Source organism: Garra rufa, chromosome 11 (assembly GCF_049309525.1).
Source record: "Garra rufa chromosome 11, GarRuf1.0, whole genome shotgun sequence".
Lineage (NCBI taxonomy): Eukaryota > Metazoa > Chordata > Actinopteri > Cypriniformes > Cyprinidae > Garra > Garra rufa.
Genome location: NC_133371.1, coordinates 1542371 through 1561419, shown reverse-complemented (window position 1 = coordinate 1561419; position 19049 = coordinate 1542371). Strand labels below are relative to the sequence as shown.

Here is a 19049-nt window from a genome sequence, read left to right as displayed (position 1 = left end):
GTTTGATGACAAAGTTTTCTTTTTAACACAATTCTTTGTGAGATTAGTGTGGAGGAAGAGAAAAAAAGTGACAAGGTAATGCTTTTTTCTTATCAGCACTGGCCTGTATTGTAGACCTCCTAACTATGAGTCACCAAAGAATCCAAGAACAAATTCAGAAATGAAGCATTCAGCCAAAAGCACAAAGCAAGGAGTGACTCACCTCCTCTTGTCAAATGAAAAACACAAGAACTTTGACAAACTATAGAAACAGGGAGAATTTATTTAAAGCACTTTGTCCCCTACATAGAAAAATATGATTGATTTAAGTCAACAATAATAAATAGAGTACCTGTATTCTTGCAGGCCCCGCTGATGCGTACAGTAGTACAATCAATATCCAGTTTTCGCAACACAGCAAAGGCACGGGTATTTACCGTAAATCTGCAGTCTGATGGAGCGGAAGGGCATGGGTGGCGTATGAGGGGTCAACTCAATATGACCTGGAGGAGTGTTTCTTTATAAAGACGGGACACATTGGGAATTACATTGTGACAGCAGCGACTGGTACAATAGATCGTACAACCTTTCATGTATTTTTTTTTTTTTTTATACAAATACATCCTTGAGTGACTGATGCGGAATTGGACATTGGATTCTTATTTCAGGGCTGACCAGAATGTGACATTTTACAGGATAAATAGTGTTTCCAATAACAGCAAGTGTTTCATATCTGACAACAAATATTCAGTCCGTGAGAATCTTCTGGATGGATGTCCTCTTTTTTATGGTCCCTTCAATGGATCTCAATGCAAATGTACATATAATCATGTTTTTCTGTAACAGTATGTAGTGCAAATTTTTAAAGGTGAAAAAAGTGATGTGATGCTTATGATACTGTTTAAGCATGTCATAATATGTGCCATTTGTTATGTGACAATTATAAATGCAGCAGTTACACACACTGATAATTTCTCTCCAAAACCACACCCCTCCTATCGAGCATCCAACCATCTCTCGCTACACGCAAATCAGTGTTTCTAAATCAAAAAATAATGCGATTTTCGATTTTATATCGTAAAACATACATAGGCTGTAGGTTTGTTGTTCATAAACTGTTTTGTCTTCATTAAAAACAAAGAAAAATATTTTAAATATTTTAAATATCAACAAAATTATAAGGCTTAAATGTCCCTCGTCTTGATGGCCTCCTCACACTTCAGTCCAGCAGAAGAGTCTTTGGAAAGCTCATTCAGTTCTCGTCCTCTCGATACTCCATCTAATGGTTTCAAAGCTGCGTAGCGCCATGGACCACTAGCCGTAGATCTTTAGTGAAGAAAAAGCCCTGATTGTCAAAAAAAAAGTCTTTATCATGACCGTTCATTTTAGGCTATAAAGCAAGTGAGTGGTCACAAACGTTCCACAACGTCTACCAATGATTTTGTTTTGTTTTTGAAGTAGTCCAAGCATGTTTTGTCGGGTTTTCGCCACCAGTCTGATGGATGTGTTGCTGATGTCATTGGTATTCACAGTTCTCTGCTGTATGACTTATCAAAAAGAAGAATTAAAGCTCTGAATTTAGTCTTCAGCTGAGATGTGGGCTTCAGCTTTGTTCCTCTAGACACCGTAACATGTAGCAGAGCAGCATGTTGGCCAATGAGCCTCAAATGACTAGACCAAGCCATTCTCCTGTGTGCTAAAGTACATTTGAAACCATTTTCAGATGTTCCTCTGTGCTGTGAGGTACTTGAGAGCAGCAGAACCGTACTTTCGAGAAAGGTCTTGGTGGAACTCGTCCTTCAGAGTCGTCAAGCAGTAGCGATAACTTGGACTGGAGCGAAACTTTGAGATGTCAAAGCTGGGCGCGTGGGGCATGTGGATCATGAAGGCATTTGGTAACACAATAAGATCGTACTCCTTTGGAAAAAGGAAATGTGATAGGTTAGGGACACTGGACACTTGAACTGGTAAGTAGAAACTAGAGGCCGACCGATATTGGATTTTACCGATACCGATAGCTAGTTTGTACCACGCTGGCCGATACCGATTAATCAATAGTTCTAAACTAAACTAAAATAGTGGTCTACTATTTAAAAAAGGGGACTCAACCATTTGTAAAAGAATAAATGTATTAATATGAATTATATATTGATCATTAAAGTTAGTTCATAGTTCATTAATGTTAGCAAAAGCAACTTAAACATTTAAAAATATCAGTAAATGTTGAAATGAACACACTAACAAGGAACAATACATCTATTCTACAACTTTTACCAATCTTAGTTAATGATATAAATGGACTTTTATTGTGGAGTGTTACCATTTCATATCAACAGTCAAGCTAAAGATGGCCCATCTTTAAATATCTACACAAAGGCCATAGTATTGAAATTATATCATATGGATATTGTATGTATACTCTCACATTTTAGCTGTTCTATTCTAGAACATTTAATGAATATCTAATCAAAATAAAATTTTAGTCTCACACCAGGCAAAAGCACAGTGAAAAGTCTAGGAGAACGTGTATTAGCTCTCTATATAAAACATGTAGACTTCAGTAGAGCCACAGCAAGAAAGAGTTTTGCTAAATAAATAAATAAATAACACAATACACATAATCTTCCAGCCCAGGATGAATCCAGCCCTTTATGTACATTTACATCGATTTGGGACAGATATGATGTATTTATTGTAGCAAACATACTGCTACTAATGCAGCATCTAGTCAACAAAGTAATTTCTAAATAATGATATGAAAACATGCACTATGGTTCGTTGTTGATTAAATCCGAGGCCGCTCTCACACTGTTTAATGACAGCGGAGCTTCCCAGCCGCTTCTGCCAAGAAACTATCGGTGCCGATTAATCGGCAAAACCGATACATCAGTCGACCTCTAGTAGAAACAGGCCAAATGTCTTTAAAAATCTTACCTGAGCATCAAGCTCCATGATATGGGATACTTTGTTCCAGCCAAAGCCAACAAATCTCTGGTCATACTCGGGACAGTCTCGTCGCACCACAACGTAGGGCTCAAAATCTGCCTCCCACTCCACCTTGTATGGTGTTGTGGCTGTTCTCCATTTGGCATAATTGGTTGGCGCATGACCCTTTGTCCAGACATGATACCTACAGTTCAGGAGAGTAGTAAATGAATATATATTTTGAGAGGGTTTTGAGTGAATATATTAATAAATTAAAAACTATACACTGCCCTCCAAAAGTTTGGAAACGCCCCTGGCAAAGTGTGGTTTTGGACGACATCAGCATAGTGTGAATCATTTTTGGGCAATCCTTCAGGAGGCTTGGCGAAATATATCAAGTCAATGTTTGAATAAACTGACAGCTCGGATGCCCAGATTATGCAGAGCTATAATAGCTGCTAATGGTGGATATTTTGGATAGTTTTTTCTATGTATAAACTGTTTATGTAATAAAATATGTTTTCGTAGTTTGTTTTGTCCCTTATCAGTGCAAAATTATCACACATTAAAAAGGATTCATGCCAATATTGTCTAAAACCCCACTTTTCTAGAGCGTTTCCAAACTTTCGGCAGGCAGTGTATAGATAACATGTTACTGTATCTAAAAAGGACTGTGAAACTTTTTTGTCAGATGAACCCCTTGAAGTACCCACTTTAAGTCACTGTTAAAAATTATGTGTTTTATTTTGTTGTTTGTTATTTATTTTATTTTATTTAGATTTACATTTTTATTATTTTTTAATTAATGAGCTTTTTCTCAACTTTTGGAGCAAAAACTAGAAAAGGCAAGGTGATAAAGCTGCCTTGATATCATAATGAAGAAAATAGCATTATTTAAACAAAAAGCAAATAAAAAGTATTATTAAATATTATTATTATTATTTATTTATTAAAAAAAACTGCTACACTGATTACTTATGTTTGATATTTGTCCACCAAATCAAAGTTATATGGTTCAACCAACAAGCAGAAAAATGTTTAAATAAAAACATACAGTTGAAGCCAAAAGTTATACACCTTGCAAAATCTGCAAACTGTTCATTATTTTACAAAAATAAGGGGTCATATAAATACATTTTATTTTTTGTTTATTACTGACCTGAATAAGACATTTCACATAAAATACATTTACATATAGTCCACAATAATAGCTGAATTTATAAAAAATTCCCGTTCAAAAGTTTACATACACGTAATACTGTGTTGTTACCTGAATGATCCACAGCTGTGTTTTTTTTTTTTTTTTGTTTAGTGATAGTTGTTCATGAGTCCCTTGTTTGTCCTGAACAGTTAAACAGCCCGCTGTTCTACAGAAAAATTATTTTTATGAATGCTTTTTTTAGCATTTTTGCAAATTTGAACCCTTTCCAACAATGACTGTATGATTTCGAGATCCATCTTTCCACACTAAGGACAGCTGAGGGACTCATATGCAACTATTACAGAAGGTTCCAACACTTACTGATGCTTCAGAAGGAAACACAATTCACTTTTTTAATTTGATGATAAGGGTAAAGGTAACTGATTTTGTTTTCTGAGAAACAAGTAAGTATCTTCTGTAACTTCTGAAAGGCAGTACTAAATAAAAATATATATTTAGGACAAATACGAAATGTACAAAACTTAATTTTGTTCAAAAGTTGTAAACGCATTGTGTTTCCTTCTAAAGCGTCAGTGAATGTTTGAAACTTCTGTAATAGTTGCACATAAGTCCCTCAGTTGTCCTCAGTGTGAAAAGATGGATCTCAAATTCATACAGTCATTGTTGGAAAGGGTTCAAATACACAAAAATGCTAAAAAACTGTTGAGAACAAACAAGGGACTCATGAACAACTATCATTAAACAAAAAAACAGTTAAACTATATATAAACATTTAAATGGGGTCATTTTTATAAATTCAACTATTCTTTTCTCTTGTGGACTATATGTAAAATATCTTATTCAGGTCAGTACTAAATAAAAAATAACATGCATTTTGCATGATCCCTCTTATTTTAATAAAATAATTAACATTTGCAGATTCTGCAAGGTAGGTGTATGTAAACTGTAATAAGAAACACAGAGAAAAGAGAAGCCCTGTCAAAGTCAATAAGTCTCTTTAAATATCAGATCATTTGACCTTTTCTTTTTTACGTTTTGTTTGAGAACAAAAACATTTTTTGTATTTTTTTGTTCACGAGTAAAAAATTTGTTTATGCTTTAATACTTGATTGATTATAAGATGATTATTTTGAATGTCTACTGTACCTGAAGGTGTATAGAGTCCCCATGTCCAGCATTGACAGCAGCTCGGCCTTGGATTTGGGAAAGGAGAGGCGATATCTCAACGTCTCAAAGGCGGGCACAACCAAAGCCTTTTTGGTATTGGCCATGTCCAGCTGGACTATACTTTTTCTACATGAAAATCAAAGAGATATTACAGAAACGGAACCATTACATTAACAAATAATTCATAACAAATTCACAGCTTACCTGAGGTAATCGTAGAGGCCATACATGGGCAGAAAATCCACATCAGTCAGAAAGACGTAGGGTGTGTTGACGTTGCGGAGCGCCACATTGCGTACCAGATTGACTGGGTAGAACTGACCCTCCTTATAAACGATATGATAGCCCACATTCTTGCGGTTCTTGAGGACTTCAGATGCCTGAGCGTAACGCAGGAACTGCTGGGCTTCGGCATCAGACATGTACAGGGCCAAACTAATAGGGCCCTCCCAGTGCTTACAGATGGCCTCCAGCATTTGCAGTCTGTGAACAAATTCAAAGTGTCTCTGGTGAAATTTTGGGTAGTAACTGAAGTGAGGCAACATTATGGGCTCTTTTTTATAATTTTTTTTAAACCTGCAGGGCAAGCTTTCAGTAGCTTATATGTATGATCTGATCTTCACTATGTCAAATGCTTCTAGTTGATACTTGTTTCAAACACAAACAAAACTGCTATCCTGCATAACAATCACCTTTCTGAAAATGCCTAAAACAACTATTTCATGGTAAAATAGAGGCTTTAGTGATATCAAAGAAAGCTTGTTGTAAATAGCTCAGACTGGAGAAACTTAAAAGACTCTGAACTGAAGATTACTCCTAATAATCATAAAGAAAAAAAAGAAAGTAGGGTTTTCAGTCAAATACATTTATAGGTGAATTAAATAAATGACATGCCTTCCTGTTAAATCAGCAACCCTAAAACAAACAAAGTTTCAACCTGTTTTAAAGAAGTTTTATTTAAGCATTATACAATGAGGAAAAAAAATGATTTGATCCCCTGCTGATTTTGTATGCTTGCCCACTGACAAAGAAATGATCAGTCTATCATTTTAATGGTAGGTTTATTTTAACAGTGAGAGACAGAATAACAGCAAAACAATCTAGAAAAACGCATTTCAAAGAAGGCATAAATTGATTCGCATTTTAAAAAGTTAAATAAGTATTTAACCCCTTCTCAAAACATGACTTCGTACTTGGTGGCAAAACCCTTGTTGGCAATCACAGAGGTGAGACGTTTCTTGTTGCTTGCCACCAGGTTTGCACACATCTCAGGAGGGATTTTGTCCCACTCCTCTTTGCAGATCCTCTCCAAGTCATTAAGATTTTGAAGCTGATGTTAAGCAACTCAAACCTTCAGCTCCCTCCACAGATTTTCTATGGGATTAAGGTCTGAAGACTGGCTAGGCCACTCCAGGACCTTAATGTGCTTCTTCTTGAGCCACTAAAGGAGTCGCCTTGGCCGTGTGTTTTGGGTCATTGTCATGCTGGAATACCCATCCATGACCCATTTTCAATGGTTCTCACCCAAGATTTGGTGGTTCATGGCCCTGTCCATCGTTCCTTTGATGCGGTGCACTTGTCTTGTCCCCTTAGCAAAAAAATACCCCCAAAAATAATGTTTCCACCTCCATGTTTGACGATGGGGATGGTGTTCTTGGGGTCACAGGCAGCATTCCTCCTCAAAAAAGGGCGACGTGAGTTGATGCCAAAGCGCTCGATTTTGGTCTCATCTGACCAAAACACTTTCACCGAATTTTTTTCTGAATCATTCAGATGTTCATTGGCAAACTTCAGACGGGCCTGTACATGTGCTTTCTTGAGCAGGGGACCTTGTGGGCTCTGCAGGATTTCAGTCCTTCACGGTGTAGTGTGTTACCAATTGTTCCCTTCCGGAGGGAACTCTACGCTGCGTCCTGGTTCAGGACACTTTGGGAACTGCCTTCAGCATGACCGGTTCTGAAACAAGCTATAGAACAACGACAGTGAACTTGACACTGTCCGGCGCCAGCCTATGACATCATCAACAGGCGCCTGCTAGTATAAAAGCAGGTGCCTGAGAGCACAACACCATCTTTTTGTCTTCAGAGTCCTCTGTTCTAAACGAGTGAGTACAGCGATGCCTAGAGAAAGAAAACTGTTTAGGAAGTGTGCGGATCCGTGTCAGAGAAATCTGACACTTGATGACGCACACGACCTTTGTTTGGTGTGTTTAGGTGTAAGAGCACGCGCGCTCGGCTCTAGAAGAGCGGAGCGCGTTCATTGTGAGAGTTTCACTTTGAAGAAACTCCGTTCTCGTCTGGCCCTTTTCTCGAGGGAATCGGGCCATCCATCTGCCCCACGCTGCTCCGGTCCCGCCACAGCTGAGGCTGCTCGGCGGCTGAGATTGCGGGGCTCACAGGTGGAGCTGGCTGACGAGTTTGAGAGAGCGTTTAATCGCTCGCGCACGTCAGCCGGAGACGAGAATGCGCTGCTAGCGGATGATGTGTTGTCTCTCACATCCTCCGGTTCTGCAGCGAGTGCTCTTTTGGCTTCAAGCCAGGGCGAGCAGGAGGTTGAAATGGAACAAATATGAGCTCGTTTGAGCCCATGCAGCCTCTCTGCCCCGCATATGAAGAGTTGATGTCTGTTATGGACCGCGCGGCTGCCCGCTTGTATCTACAGTGGAAGCCCGCGAGGGAAGAGGCCGCTCTCGGCAGACTAGACGAGCGGCTTCTTCCGGGCCATGACAAAGCCAACTCCTGTGAGCCTCCCATTCCTTCCTGATCTGCTTAAGAGATCGAGAGGGAATGGGACAGGCCATATTCAGCCCGCATTCACAGGCATCGGCATGTGAATCATGCTGATGTCGAGGGAATGCACGGGCGCGGATATGTGACGATGTCTCTCGCTGACGGTTGCGAACCATCTCTCAGAGCGAGGGACATCGACCCTGAAGGCTCCAAAGCATATGCGGCAGTGGCCGGTGCTCCTCTGCACACGATGGCAGTGTTGCAGAGGCGCACCAGGCTGATCTGCTGAAAGATCTGGACCAAGCCCCGGGGATTTGCATCCCTTGCCGGTCCACGCCTCCACCTAAACACCGGGGGGAAACCAGGCCCGTCCTGGCCCAAGGGCCAGAGACGAGGCCAGGTCGCCAGTTTGGGGCTACCTGCCCCTTCCTTTTCCCCTTGACTCCGGGGCTGGGCCAACGATGAGACCTAGGCTCCATCTGTTGGCCCGGTATGTGAACAGTAAAGACACTTTAATAAAATATTCAAGCGTGTATGTGTATGTTTTCCTTTGTCTACCAGCTCCGCTTGGGTGTTTACTATTGCAGTTTCGAGCTCCTCTCGAGTTCTACTGCCACCAAGTGCCGAGTGTAGCCAGGTCTCCCCTCGTTTTATAAAAGAAAACAGTGTGTAGAGACCTCCACTCGTAGAAACCCCCTCGTGGGTTAAGCGTTGTCAGGTTTTGAAACCTCCGCTAGAGTGAGCTTGGTGTAGACATGATCCAACATACATATACATACGAGAATAACCCTCTTGAGCGTTGTCAAGCTGCTTCAGGCGGAGTATCGCTCTGCCGAAGCCTCCGCTCACTCAAACCCTGCTAAGAGTAATACTCTTTTTGCATGAGTGTGGTCAGGTACCTTCCCTGTGTATTTTCATATACACATATGTGAGACCTCCACTCCTGGGAGTTTGTGTGCTAGGGTGAATAGAGCGTTGTCAAGGCTCCCTCTCTGAGAGAGAGGTGTTTTACTGGAGCCTCCGCTCTCTTTAAAGAGCCCCGCTTTGAAGTAGAATTGAGTGTAGCAGGCCTAGGAGGCCTCCTCTCTGTGAAGTCCTCTGTGAAGAGAGACATATAAAGATAATACTTCTTAGCGCTGAATGTGGCAGGTCATGTTTAGACCTCCATTCATGAGAGCTTTTTACTGGGTCGAGTGTTGCTAGGCTCCCTCTATGTGAGGTGTTTCTGTTAAGCCTCCACTTCCCAGAAATACAGGCCGGGAGAACACAAGGTTAAGGCAGCTTGTGAACTCTTTCCGTGGACCTGTCACTACAAGCGTTGAGTGTAATACAAAGTAGGCCTCCCTTCCATGAGAGGGCGTGTATTCCAAGGCCTCCACTCGATAGAGCTTCCTCAGTTGAGCGTCGTCAGGCTTATGTTCGAGAGCTTAAAGCCTCCCTCACTGAAAGCTCCGCTTCCGGGTTCTGCTATCACCCGGGATAATACAGGTGTCTTTCTCGCGAAACGTTTAGAGCACCTTCTTAAATCCACGTTAGTGGTGTTTGCTCACGCAAGTCTTTGAGCACTCTCTGAAATCCACGCGAGTGGTGAGTGCACTACTCAGGCCCCGTTTACACGAAGGGAAAACGCAGATATTTCCCTGCGGTTTGGCCTCTCATTTACACGAAAACCCCGTTTTTATCACAGAAAACGATTATTTCTAAAAACTCCGGCCAAAGTGGATAAATTAGAAAACGCCGTTTTCACGTTGTAGTGTGGACTGTGAAAACGGAGGCTTTTGAAAACGATGACGCATATTTATAGTCATGTGACGCATATTGTACCAATAGATATCTATGTTTACAATTGTGCCTGTGCTATTCACACACTGCTGCTAAAGAGATTTACCTTGTACACTCTTCAAATTACAGTCCTAAAATGATGACGGAAAATTTACTCACAGTTGCTGTCCTGCAAAACATGACGACAACTGCTTTTCAGATAAAATATGAATGAGCGTGATATAGACGCGTCAGTGGATAATGAGATATTTCCGTAAATTATCCCGCCAGAAGAATTGCGTGAAAACTTATTACGTCTGTATAATTTTGGAGGCTTTACGCATGCGCAGTAAGGCGAATTTGCGGTTTTCCTACGTTTCAGTGTGGATGAGAAACTTTTGGAAAACGCTTGGAAACGCTAGTGTGGACGGAGAGCGTTTTAAAATGAAAACTCCGTTTTCAAATGTATCCGGATTAATGTAAACGTAGCCTCAGGCACTTCACTAAAATCCATACTTATGGTAAGGTTCCTCCCGTAAAGGCAGGTTCCTTCTTCAAATCCCTCACGGGTTGGACCACGCAGGATAATCCTCCGTGCCCATTTTTTCGAGTTGGTTCCAAAACCCTTAAGTTTTACAACTCCTTTGATAGCACAGTGTAATAGGTCTCCCTCTGTCACAGCCAACAGTACTGAGACCTTCACTCTCACAGTTATAGCAGCTGGCAGGCCCATGAGTGCCTCGCTGACTATTTTTTGGGGGAGTGCAGTCTTCCACTCACCAAAAACTAGTGTTGTAGGCTTCTCTCCTTGGAGATGTAGTCTCGGAGCCTCCACTACACAGAGCTAGATGATAAATGAGAATTTTTCATTATTGGCTCTGACTGTGAGTATCTGCCTTTCTTGAGCGTCGAGTGTAGTCAGGCCTCCCCTCGCCTAGAGGGTTTTACCTGAGGCCTCCACTCTGAAAAGTTTCCTAGGGAGAGCGTCGTAGGCCTCCTCTCGCTTAGAGAGTCTTTCTGCTGAAGCCTCCCCTCTCCAGAAGCTCCGCTTTCAGGCTCCGCTATCGCCTAGAGACTGCAAATCTGGTGATCCTCGCTATGCTCAGGACACCTACTCAAAACCACATTTGTGGTGTTTGCTCACGCGAAGTCTTTGGGCATTCTCTAAAATCCACGTGAGTGGTAAGTGCACTGTTCAGGCACTTCACTAAAATCCATACTCATGGTAAGGTCCCTCCCGTAAAGGCAGGTTCCTTTCTCCCATGGACCACGCAGGGTTCCTCCGTGTCCATTCTCTGAGCTGGTTTTTCTCAAAAACCTTTTAGTTTTCCAGCTCCAATTCAGATAGCGCTGCTAGCAGGATCGAGTGTTGGGCCTCCTCAGGCCTCACTCTCCAGGAGAGCTCCAAAATGAAGGTATTTCTGTCGCACAGGCTAGTCAGCCTCGCGGATGACCTTCAAGGCTAGAGTGTAGCTAGGTCATGAGACCTCCACTCTCAGAGTTCTTCCTTGCTAAGCACGGAGGTGTGTAAGGCTCCCTCTTTAGAAAGCCTCCACTCTCCAGACTCCACTCAGGCAGTACTGTCGTTAGGCTGTTCAGCTTCGATGAACGCCTGCAGTGTTGAAGTGTAGTAGGTCTTGGGACCTCCACTCTTAGAGTCCTTCTGCTGCTCGCAGAACATTGCCAGCCTCACTCACAGAGTGTTGCCAGGCTTCCTTTCGGCAAAGCCTCCACTCCTCGGGAAATCTCCACTTAGACAGGCCTGCTGCACAGGCTATTCAGCCTCACAGGCCGTCGGCAGTGTCAAGTGTAGTTAGGTCATGAGACCTCCACTCTGTAGATTCCCTCTGAGCAGAAGCTCCACTAGGGTAGTTCGGGTTGCATAGGCCATGCAGCCTCACTGAATAGCCCCAGTGTCGAGTATAGGCTTTTTCCTCCGGGCGTGAGTGTAGCCAGGTCTCCCCTCACTGAAGGGCTAGTGAGACCTCCACTCCTAAGAGCTGGTGGACTGAACGTTGTCAGGTTTCCTCTCTTTTTAGAGAGTCTTCTGTGAAGCCTCCGTTCTCCAGAGGCTCCGCCTCCAGTACTTCTAGGCGTGAGTGTAGCCAGGTCTCCCCTCACGGCAGGGTTATTTGAGACCTCCACTCCAAAGAGCTAGTGGATGGAATGTTGTCAGGTTTCCTCTCTTTCAGAGAGTCTTTTATGAAGCCTCCATTCTCCAGAAGCTCCGCTTTCAGTACTTTCAAGCGTGAGTGTAGCCAGGTCTCCCCTCACTGGAGGGTTATTTTGAGACCTCCACTCCTAAAGAGCTAGTGGATGGAATGTTGTCAGGTTTCCTCTCTTTTCAGAGAGTCTTTTATAAAGCCTCCATTCTCCAGAGGCTCCGCTTCCAGTACTTTTAAGCGTGAGTGTAGCCAGGTCTCCCCTCACTGCAGGGCTATTTGAGACCTCCACTCCTAAGAGCTAGTGGATGGAATGTTGTCAGGTTTCCTCTCTTTCAGAGAGTCTTTTTATGAAGCCTCCATTCTCCAGAAGCTCCGCTTTCAGTACTTTCAAGCGTGAGTGTAGCCAGGTCTCCCCTCACTGGAGGGTTATTTTGAGACCTCCACTCCTAAGAGCTAGTGGATTGAATGTTGTCAGGCTTCCTCTCTTTTAGAGAGTCTTTTATGAAGCCTCCATTCTCCAGAAGCTCCGCTTCCCCATCTATACCTGTAGCACTGAATGTTGTCAGGTCCCTAGAGCAGGCGTTTGCCCTGCCGAGACCTCCATTCCCTAAACTCCGCCCCTTATGGTCAGGGCGTTTATGAGCTCCTTCACTTAGGGAGCTAAGTGTAGTAGGCTTCCTCTAGGCCTCCACGCTTGAGAGTTGTGTGCACAGGTAGCCGGGCTAGCCGTGGCAGGTCACTGGGCCCCAGCGACTCTCGCTGATGCAGGGGTGATTTCCTTCTTGACTCCTCATTCAGTCAGTTTGATCACCTATCCCTCGGCATGGCGGAGTTGGTATAAGCGTTCCCAAAGTGTCCTGAACCAGGACGCAGCGTAGAGTTCCCTCCGGAAGGGAACGTCTCGGGTTACGTATGTAACCTTAGTTCCCTGAGGACAGGGAACGAGACGCTGCGTCTCAGGGCCATGCCTCGGGCCCTGCACAGACCTCCGTCCGACAAAAAGATGGTGTTGTGCTCTCAGGCACCTGCTTTTATACTAGCAGGCGCCTGTTGATGATGTCATAGGCTGGCGCCGGACAGTGTCAAGTTCACTGTCGTTGTTCTATAGCTTGTTTCAGAACCGGTCATGCTGAAGGCAGTTCCCAAAGTGTCCTGAACCAGGACGCAGCGTCTCGTTCCCTGTCCTCAGGGAACTAAGGTTACATACGTAACCCGAGACGTTTTCTTGGTGACTCTGGTCCAGGCTGCCTTGAGATAATTGACAAGATCCTCCTGTGTAGTTCTGGGCTGATTCCTCACCGTTCTCATGATCATTGAAACTCCACGAGGTGAGATCTAGCATGGAGCCCCAGACCGAGGGAGTTATTTTGTGTTTCTTCCATTTGTGAATAATCGCACCAACTGTTGTCACCTTCTCACCAAACTGCTTGGCGATGTTCTTGTAGCCCATTCCAGCCTTGTGTAGATCTACAATCTTGTCCCTGACATCCTTGGACATGGTGGAGAGTTTGGAATCTGATTGATTGATTGCTTCTATGGACAGGTGTCTTTTATACAGGCAACAAACTGAGATTAAGAGCACTCCCTTATAGACTGCTCCTAATCTCAGTTTGTGACCTGTATAAAAGACACCTGGGAGCCAGAAATCTTGATGATGGATAGGGAATTAAATACTTAGTTCACTCATTAAAATGCAAATCAATTAATAACTCTTTTGAAATGTGTTTTTCTGGATTTTTTTAATGTTATTCTGTCTCTCAGTGTTCAAATAATCTTACCATTAAAATTATAGACTGATCTTTTTTTTGTCAGTGGGCAAACGTATAAAATTTACAGTGGATCAAATATTTTTTTCCTCACTGTATATATACTATTATATTTTTAGTAATATTTTAAATGTAATAAAATAGAAAAAATATTTAAACATTTAAGAATTATTTTTTTTAATAGTAACAAACATTACTATTCAGGTTTAATTTGTTTTGTTTCAGTTTTATTTGAATATTTTATACACGTTACAAGTTTTTTATTAATATTGATTGATTTATTTCAGTTATTTAAATATTTTATTTCCTGTTAGTCATTTTAGTGCTTAAACTTAAAAAAAAAAAAAAAAAAAAAAAATCTGAAATGTTGTTTGGCTACTGACTGAAATACATTTTTCATGTCATATTTATATTCATAATCAATTTCAGATTATTTTTTTTAACAAAAACATTTAACAGTTTTAGTTAATGATAATCACCCTGTTTTGACGATGTTATTAACTTGCAATGCTTGTAGTAATCTTTTTGTATATTAATCAGAGTGCTGCACAGGGTACATTAAACACAACATAATTTTTGACAGTTCTGTAATTAAATTGCATTGGCATGAGCATGAGTGGTCCAAACGTGACTGCAGATTCAATTGGACAGACTGTCATCCTCACCTGTCCATGGAGAGCTGTGCGACCAGCGTGATATCCGTGCCATCATCTGTAGGAGTGTATTCATACTGCAGGAAGTACAGATGCACTCTGTGCACCATGATTCGCTCCCTCCGGAAATCATAGCACTGGTCGTCCTCATCTAACTCCTCTAGTGCTTGCTGAAGCTGAAAACAAAGAAGAATATGTTTTATCAGCTTGAGCAGGACACATCAAACAGGCTCTGGTTGAGTTGCCCTTCGAGTCTCTGTAAAACTGTACAAACACAAGGCTGAGCTCCTTTTATTCGGTACTTATTCAGAATTATCCAGTCAAGGAATACAAAGTTCCTCTAATATTGTCTATGTTTCTCTTAAATCTTCTTTTAAGATATACACTACCAGTCAAAAGTTTTTGAACAGTAAGATTTTGAATGTTTTTTAAAGTCTATTTGATCCAAAATAAAGCAAAAGCAGTAATATGTTAAATCTGGGTGTGTTTAAATTCATGTGTTAATTACCACAATGGGCCAAACCCATGCATTTCAACTTCCAGTTGTCTGCTTTAATTAATCATTAACTTAATCATAGCCTCAACAAGTAAAGTCATAACATAATGATACATTTGCAAATCATGAGCTAATGATTAATTAAAGCAGACAATTGGAAGTTGAAGTACATACCTTTAACACTGTGGTAATTAACATATGAATTAACATCATTAGTTAATATAATGTTATTAGGAAGCTAATACATTATGACACATTTAACTAATAACAATTTATTACTTAACCTATACATCATATAGAATGTTCATTAGTTGCTGATGTAGAAATCCTTAATAAATGGTTTAGTTCTTCATTAATTATACATTAATGTGAATTTGTTAAGCATGAATTAATGCATATTTGTGCACCTGTATTGAAAGTGTTACCATGTTTTCTATTTGAATATATTTTAAAAAGTAATTTATTCCTGTGTTCAAAACTGAAATTTCAGCATTATTACTCCAGTCTTAGGTGTCACATGATCCTTCAGAAATCATTCTAATATGCTGATTTGCTGTTCAAGAAACATTTATTATTATTACCAACATTTAAAACATAATGTATATTTTTGAGAATGTTTTGATGAATAGAAATATCCAAAGATCAGCATTTATCTGAAATAAAAAGCTTTTTTGAGAAAGAAATTATAGAAATTAAAACTTTCATTCAGTAAAAATGCTTTAAATTGCTTTAAAAAAAGCTTAAAAAATATTAAAAAAAACATTGTTACAAAAGATTTCAATTTCAGATACAAGCTGTTCAAGGAAACCTGAAAAAATTCTACAAAATATTAGAATGATTTCTGAATGTGACTGGAGTAATGATGCTAAAAATTCAGCTTTGAAATCACAGGAATAAATGACAATTTAAAATATATTCAAATAGAAAATAGATATTTTAAACAGTAAACATATTTCGAAATGTTACTGTTTTTGCTGTACTTTGGATCAAACAAATGCAGGCTTGGTAAGCAGAAGAGACTTCTTTACTGCAAAAATTGGCTCCCAGCCAAAATATCTAAAAATTCTTCATTCACAAAGGATTTTTTAGACAAGTAAAAATTATTTTCTTGTTTTCAGAAAAAAAAAAAAAAAAAAAACAAGTTAAAATTAAGTGAGTTTTAGCTAAGAACAAGCAAAAAAAAAAATGTTTTTCAAACAGAAAACAAGATTATTTTTCTTACCCCATTGGCAGATTATTTTGCTTGTTTAATTTTGACTTGTTTTTTTTTTTTCTCTGAAAACAAGACAAGAATTTTTACTCATTTAGAAAATATAAAAAAGATTAAAAAATATATATATTTTGGCTGGAAACAAGACAAAAAATCTAAGTAAGAAAAGCATTTTTGCAGTTTTTTAAAAAAACTTAAAATCTTACTGTTCAAATACTTTTGACTAGTTGTGTAGATATTGTGATCTGCAGTTTCAGGGTGTAAATCTACTACTAAACTAAAAACTAACTCACAACTGTACTCTCAGAGCTGGCCTGACTAGGACAGCCGAAGAGTTCTCTTCGCAGAAGATTTCCATCGTACTCCAGGAACGTCAAGTAAAGATTACGGAAAAACTCCACATGCTTGTTTTTTACCCTCAGCTTTTTAGGAGAGTTCCAATGAATGACCTGCAGGAGGAAATAATACAACAGAGCAAATAAACAACTTCAAAGACATCATTTCCATACTAAAATGGAAATTTGACAGGAAATGGATGTGATGGTTGGGCGAACATTTGCATTAGAGACAATTTGTAAAACAAACATGATTTGGCAATGAATTTGGCAATGAATAAAGCCAAGCCTGAACCAATTAAAGAGCCCCTTTGATCAAATTGTTATTTTTAATTCCTTTGGGCCAATTTGGTCGTTTATAAAATTCTCCAAATATATTGTTACCTTAAGATCTGACACCTCCGTGTAGCACTGTTCAGAGCGAGTGTGATCCGATAACTGTACGTTCCAGAAGCATGGAAGCTGATGCACCAGAACTGGGTTCTGTTTTATGAATGCATTGAATATGTCCTGCGAACATCAAACAATAATATGACATATTTGTTCCATTGATCAACAATATTAGCTCAGATGTCATCATTGTTTAGACTACTGTTGTAACAGAGGAATTCTTCTTCTAAAGTGTTTTTTGTTGTTTATAAAGGACACGGACCTGGTCTGCAAGGGATGTTGAAAGCATGCTCATTAGCTCTCTCTCTGCCGTCAGTCTCCACATCTGTTCCCAGCCGATTCGCCGCAGTCTCTCAAGGTAGAGTAATATCACACCTGCGGTTTCAAAAAGAAACACCTGTTGTCAAATGAAGCCCAGTGCAAACTATTCTCTTATTCATACTGCAATGAAATTCACAGTGTGACATAAGCATCGCACTCTATTCAGAAGTGATCACGCCTGTGTGCTCTCTCCTGCAAAAGCCTTTTTTCTCTCTCTCTCTTTATGTCTGGATATCTTTATATTTGATTTTACCCCATAAATAACTCCTTCCAAATCAACAAGAAAAAGAAAAATTGCTAATTTTTTTCATCTTAAGATGAGACACTGCAGGTGAATAGGGTAAAAAACCAACAACTAATATTTTTCACCTTAATTAGCCAGTTTATTTATTACTTTGATAATTGCAAATATTTTTTGTATTACAAGTTTTGTAAAATGTTAGGTTAAAATATGCAAATGAGGCATTGTTTAATGAAATATGCACTAATTTGCATACAGTTCTAGTACAAAAATCTAAACACTTTCAAAATTCTTTTTTAATTTTAAATTTTAATTTAACTTTTTAAATTCTCGTTTAATTTTTTTGACGTATTAGAGTCAAAAGTTTTTAGGGAATTTTGGGTCTCTCATTTCGTCATGATATAATTCAGAAAAAAACACTCAGGAAACACACACACACACATATATATATATATATATATATATATATATATATATATATATATATATATATATATATATTACCATTTTCTAAGGAATAAAATGTTGTATAAAATCGAGGAAATTATATATGAACAAATCCCTCAGTAAAAACCTTCAGAATATAGACCAAAATTAAAATGTAATGTTTGGTGTGTGTAAGTGCTACTGAAGTGGAGATTTATGGCCGCCTTTAAAAATATGCATTGTAATTGAAATCTATTGACACAAATAGATAAAGTGCTATAAAAGAAACAAAAACGTATTTGTTGGATGTTTTCTTTCCACTAGTAAAAAAAAAAAAAAAACACTTTATGAAAAACCAAAAAGCCCAAAATTTCAAACTTGGTAGGTGCATGAAAAAACAGATTTTAGTTTTTGCCTGCAGTGTCTCCCCTTAATATTTTTTTTATCTTTTAACATGTTTTTGTTAACTTTCTTTTCTTTTTTTTTCTTTTTTAAAAAGTTGTTTAATATAATATTCCATACACACTACCGGACAAAAGTTTGGATAATTACGATTTTTAAATGTTTTGAAATAAGTCTCTTATGCTTACCAATGCTGCATTTATTTGACCAGAACTAAAGTAAAAACAGTAATAATGTCAAATATTAGTACAATTTTTGGTTCTCAAAAAACATTTCTTATTATGATTGTTGAAAACAGTGGTGCTGCCTTTTGTGAAACCTGTTATACTCTATCAATTTGGGTGATTAAAAACTGAAATGAATACTTTTATTCAGCAGGGATGCATTAAATTAATCAGAAGTCACATTCAAATTAATGCTGTTCTTTTGAACTTTCCATTCATCAAAAATGTGAAAATGTATTACAGTTTCCACTTAAATATTAAGCAGCATATACTGTTCTTAAAATTGATAATTAGAACCAATATTTACAATTGAGCATCAAAGGATCATGTGACACTGAAGACTGAAGTAATAATGCTGAAAATTCAGCTTTGGCACCACAGAAATAAATTACAGCTTAAAATACATTCAAATAGACAACAGTTGTCTTAGATATATAGTAATATTTCATAATATTCACTTAAAAATAAAGGTGCTTCACGATGCCATTGAAGAACCTTTTTGTCTAAATGGTTCCATAAAGAACCTATAACATCTGAAGAACCTTTCTGTTTCACAAAAGGTTCTTTGTGGCAAATAATGTTCTTCAGATTATAAAAAGGTATGCAAGAAATGGTTCTTTACAGAACCTTTAACTAAATGGGTCTTTTTGGAACTAAAAAATGGTTCTTCTATGGTATCGTTTGAAGAACCTTTTGA

The 19049-nt window shown here is 39.2% G+C and overlaps 1 protein-coding gene across 2 annotated transcripts in view; it reads right to left on the bottom strand.

Moving 5' to 3' along the window:
* Positions 1–242: 242 nt before the first annotated feature.
* Positions 243–19049, bottom strand: part of large2 (LARGE xylosyl- and glucuronyltransferase 2) — a 106104-nt gene continuing 87297 nt past the window's right edge. For both annotated transcript variants that reach the window (XM_073850509.1, XM_073850510.1), the window contains 8 exons: positions 17001–17113; positions 16733–16858; positions 16307–16462; positions 14320–14483; positions 5438–5716; positions 5213–5359; positions 2914–3109; positions 243–1896 (listed from right to left, as the gene is read on the bottom strand). In XM_073850509.1, coding sequence (XP_073706610.1) covers positions 1699–1896; positions 2914–3109; positions 5213–5359; positions 5438–5716; positions 14320–14483; positions 16307–16462; positions 16733–16858; positions 17001–17113 — 1379 coding nt within the window. In that variant the 3' untranslated portion in view covers positions 243–1698. The remainder of the gene's footprint in view (positions 1897–2913; positions 3110–5212; positions 5360–5437; positions 5717–14319; positions 14484–16306; positions 16463–16732; positions 16859–17000; positions 17114–19049) is intronic.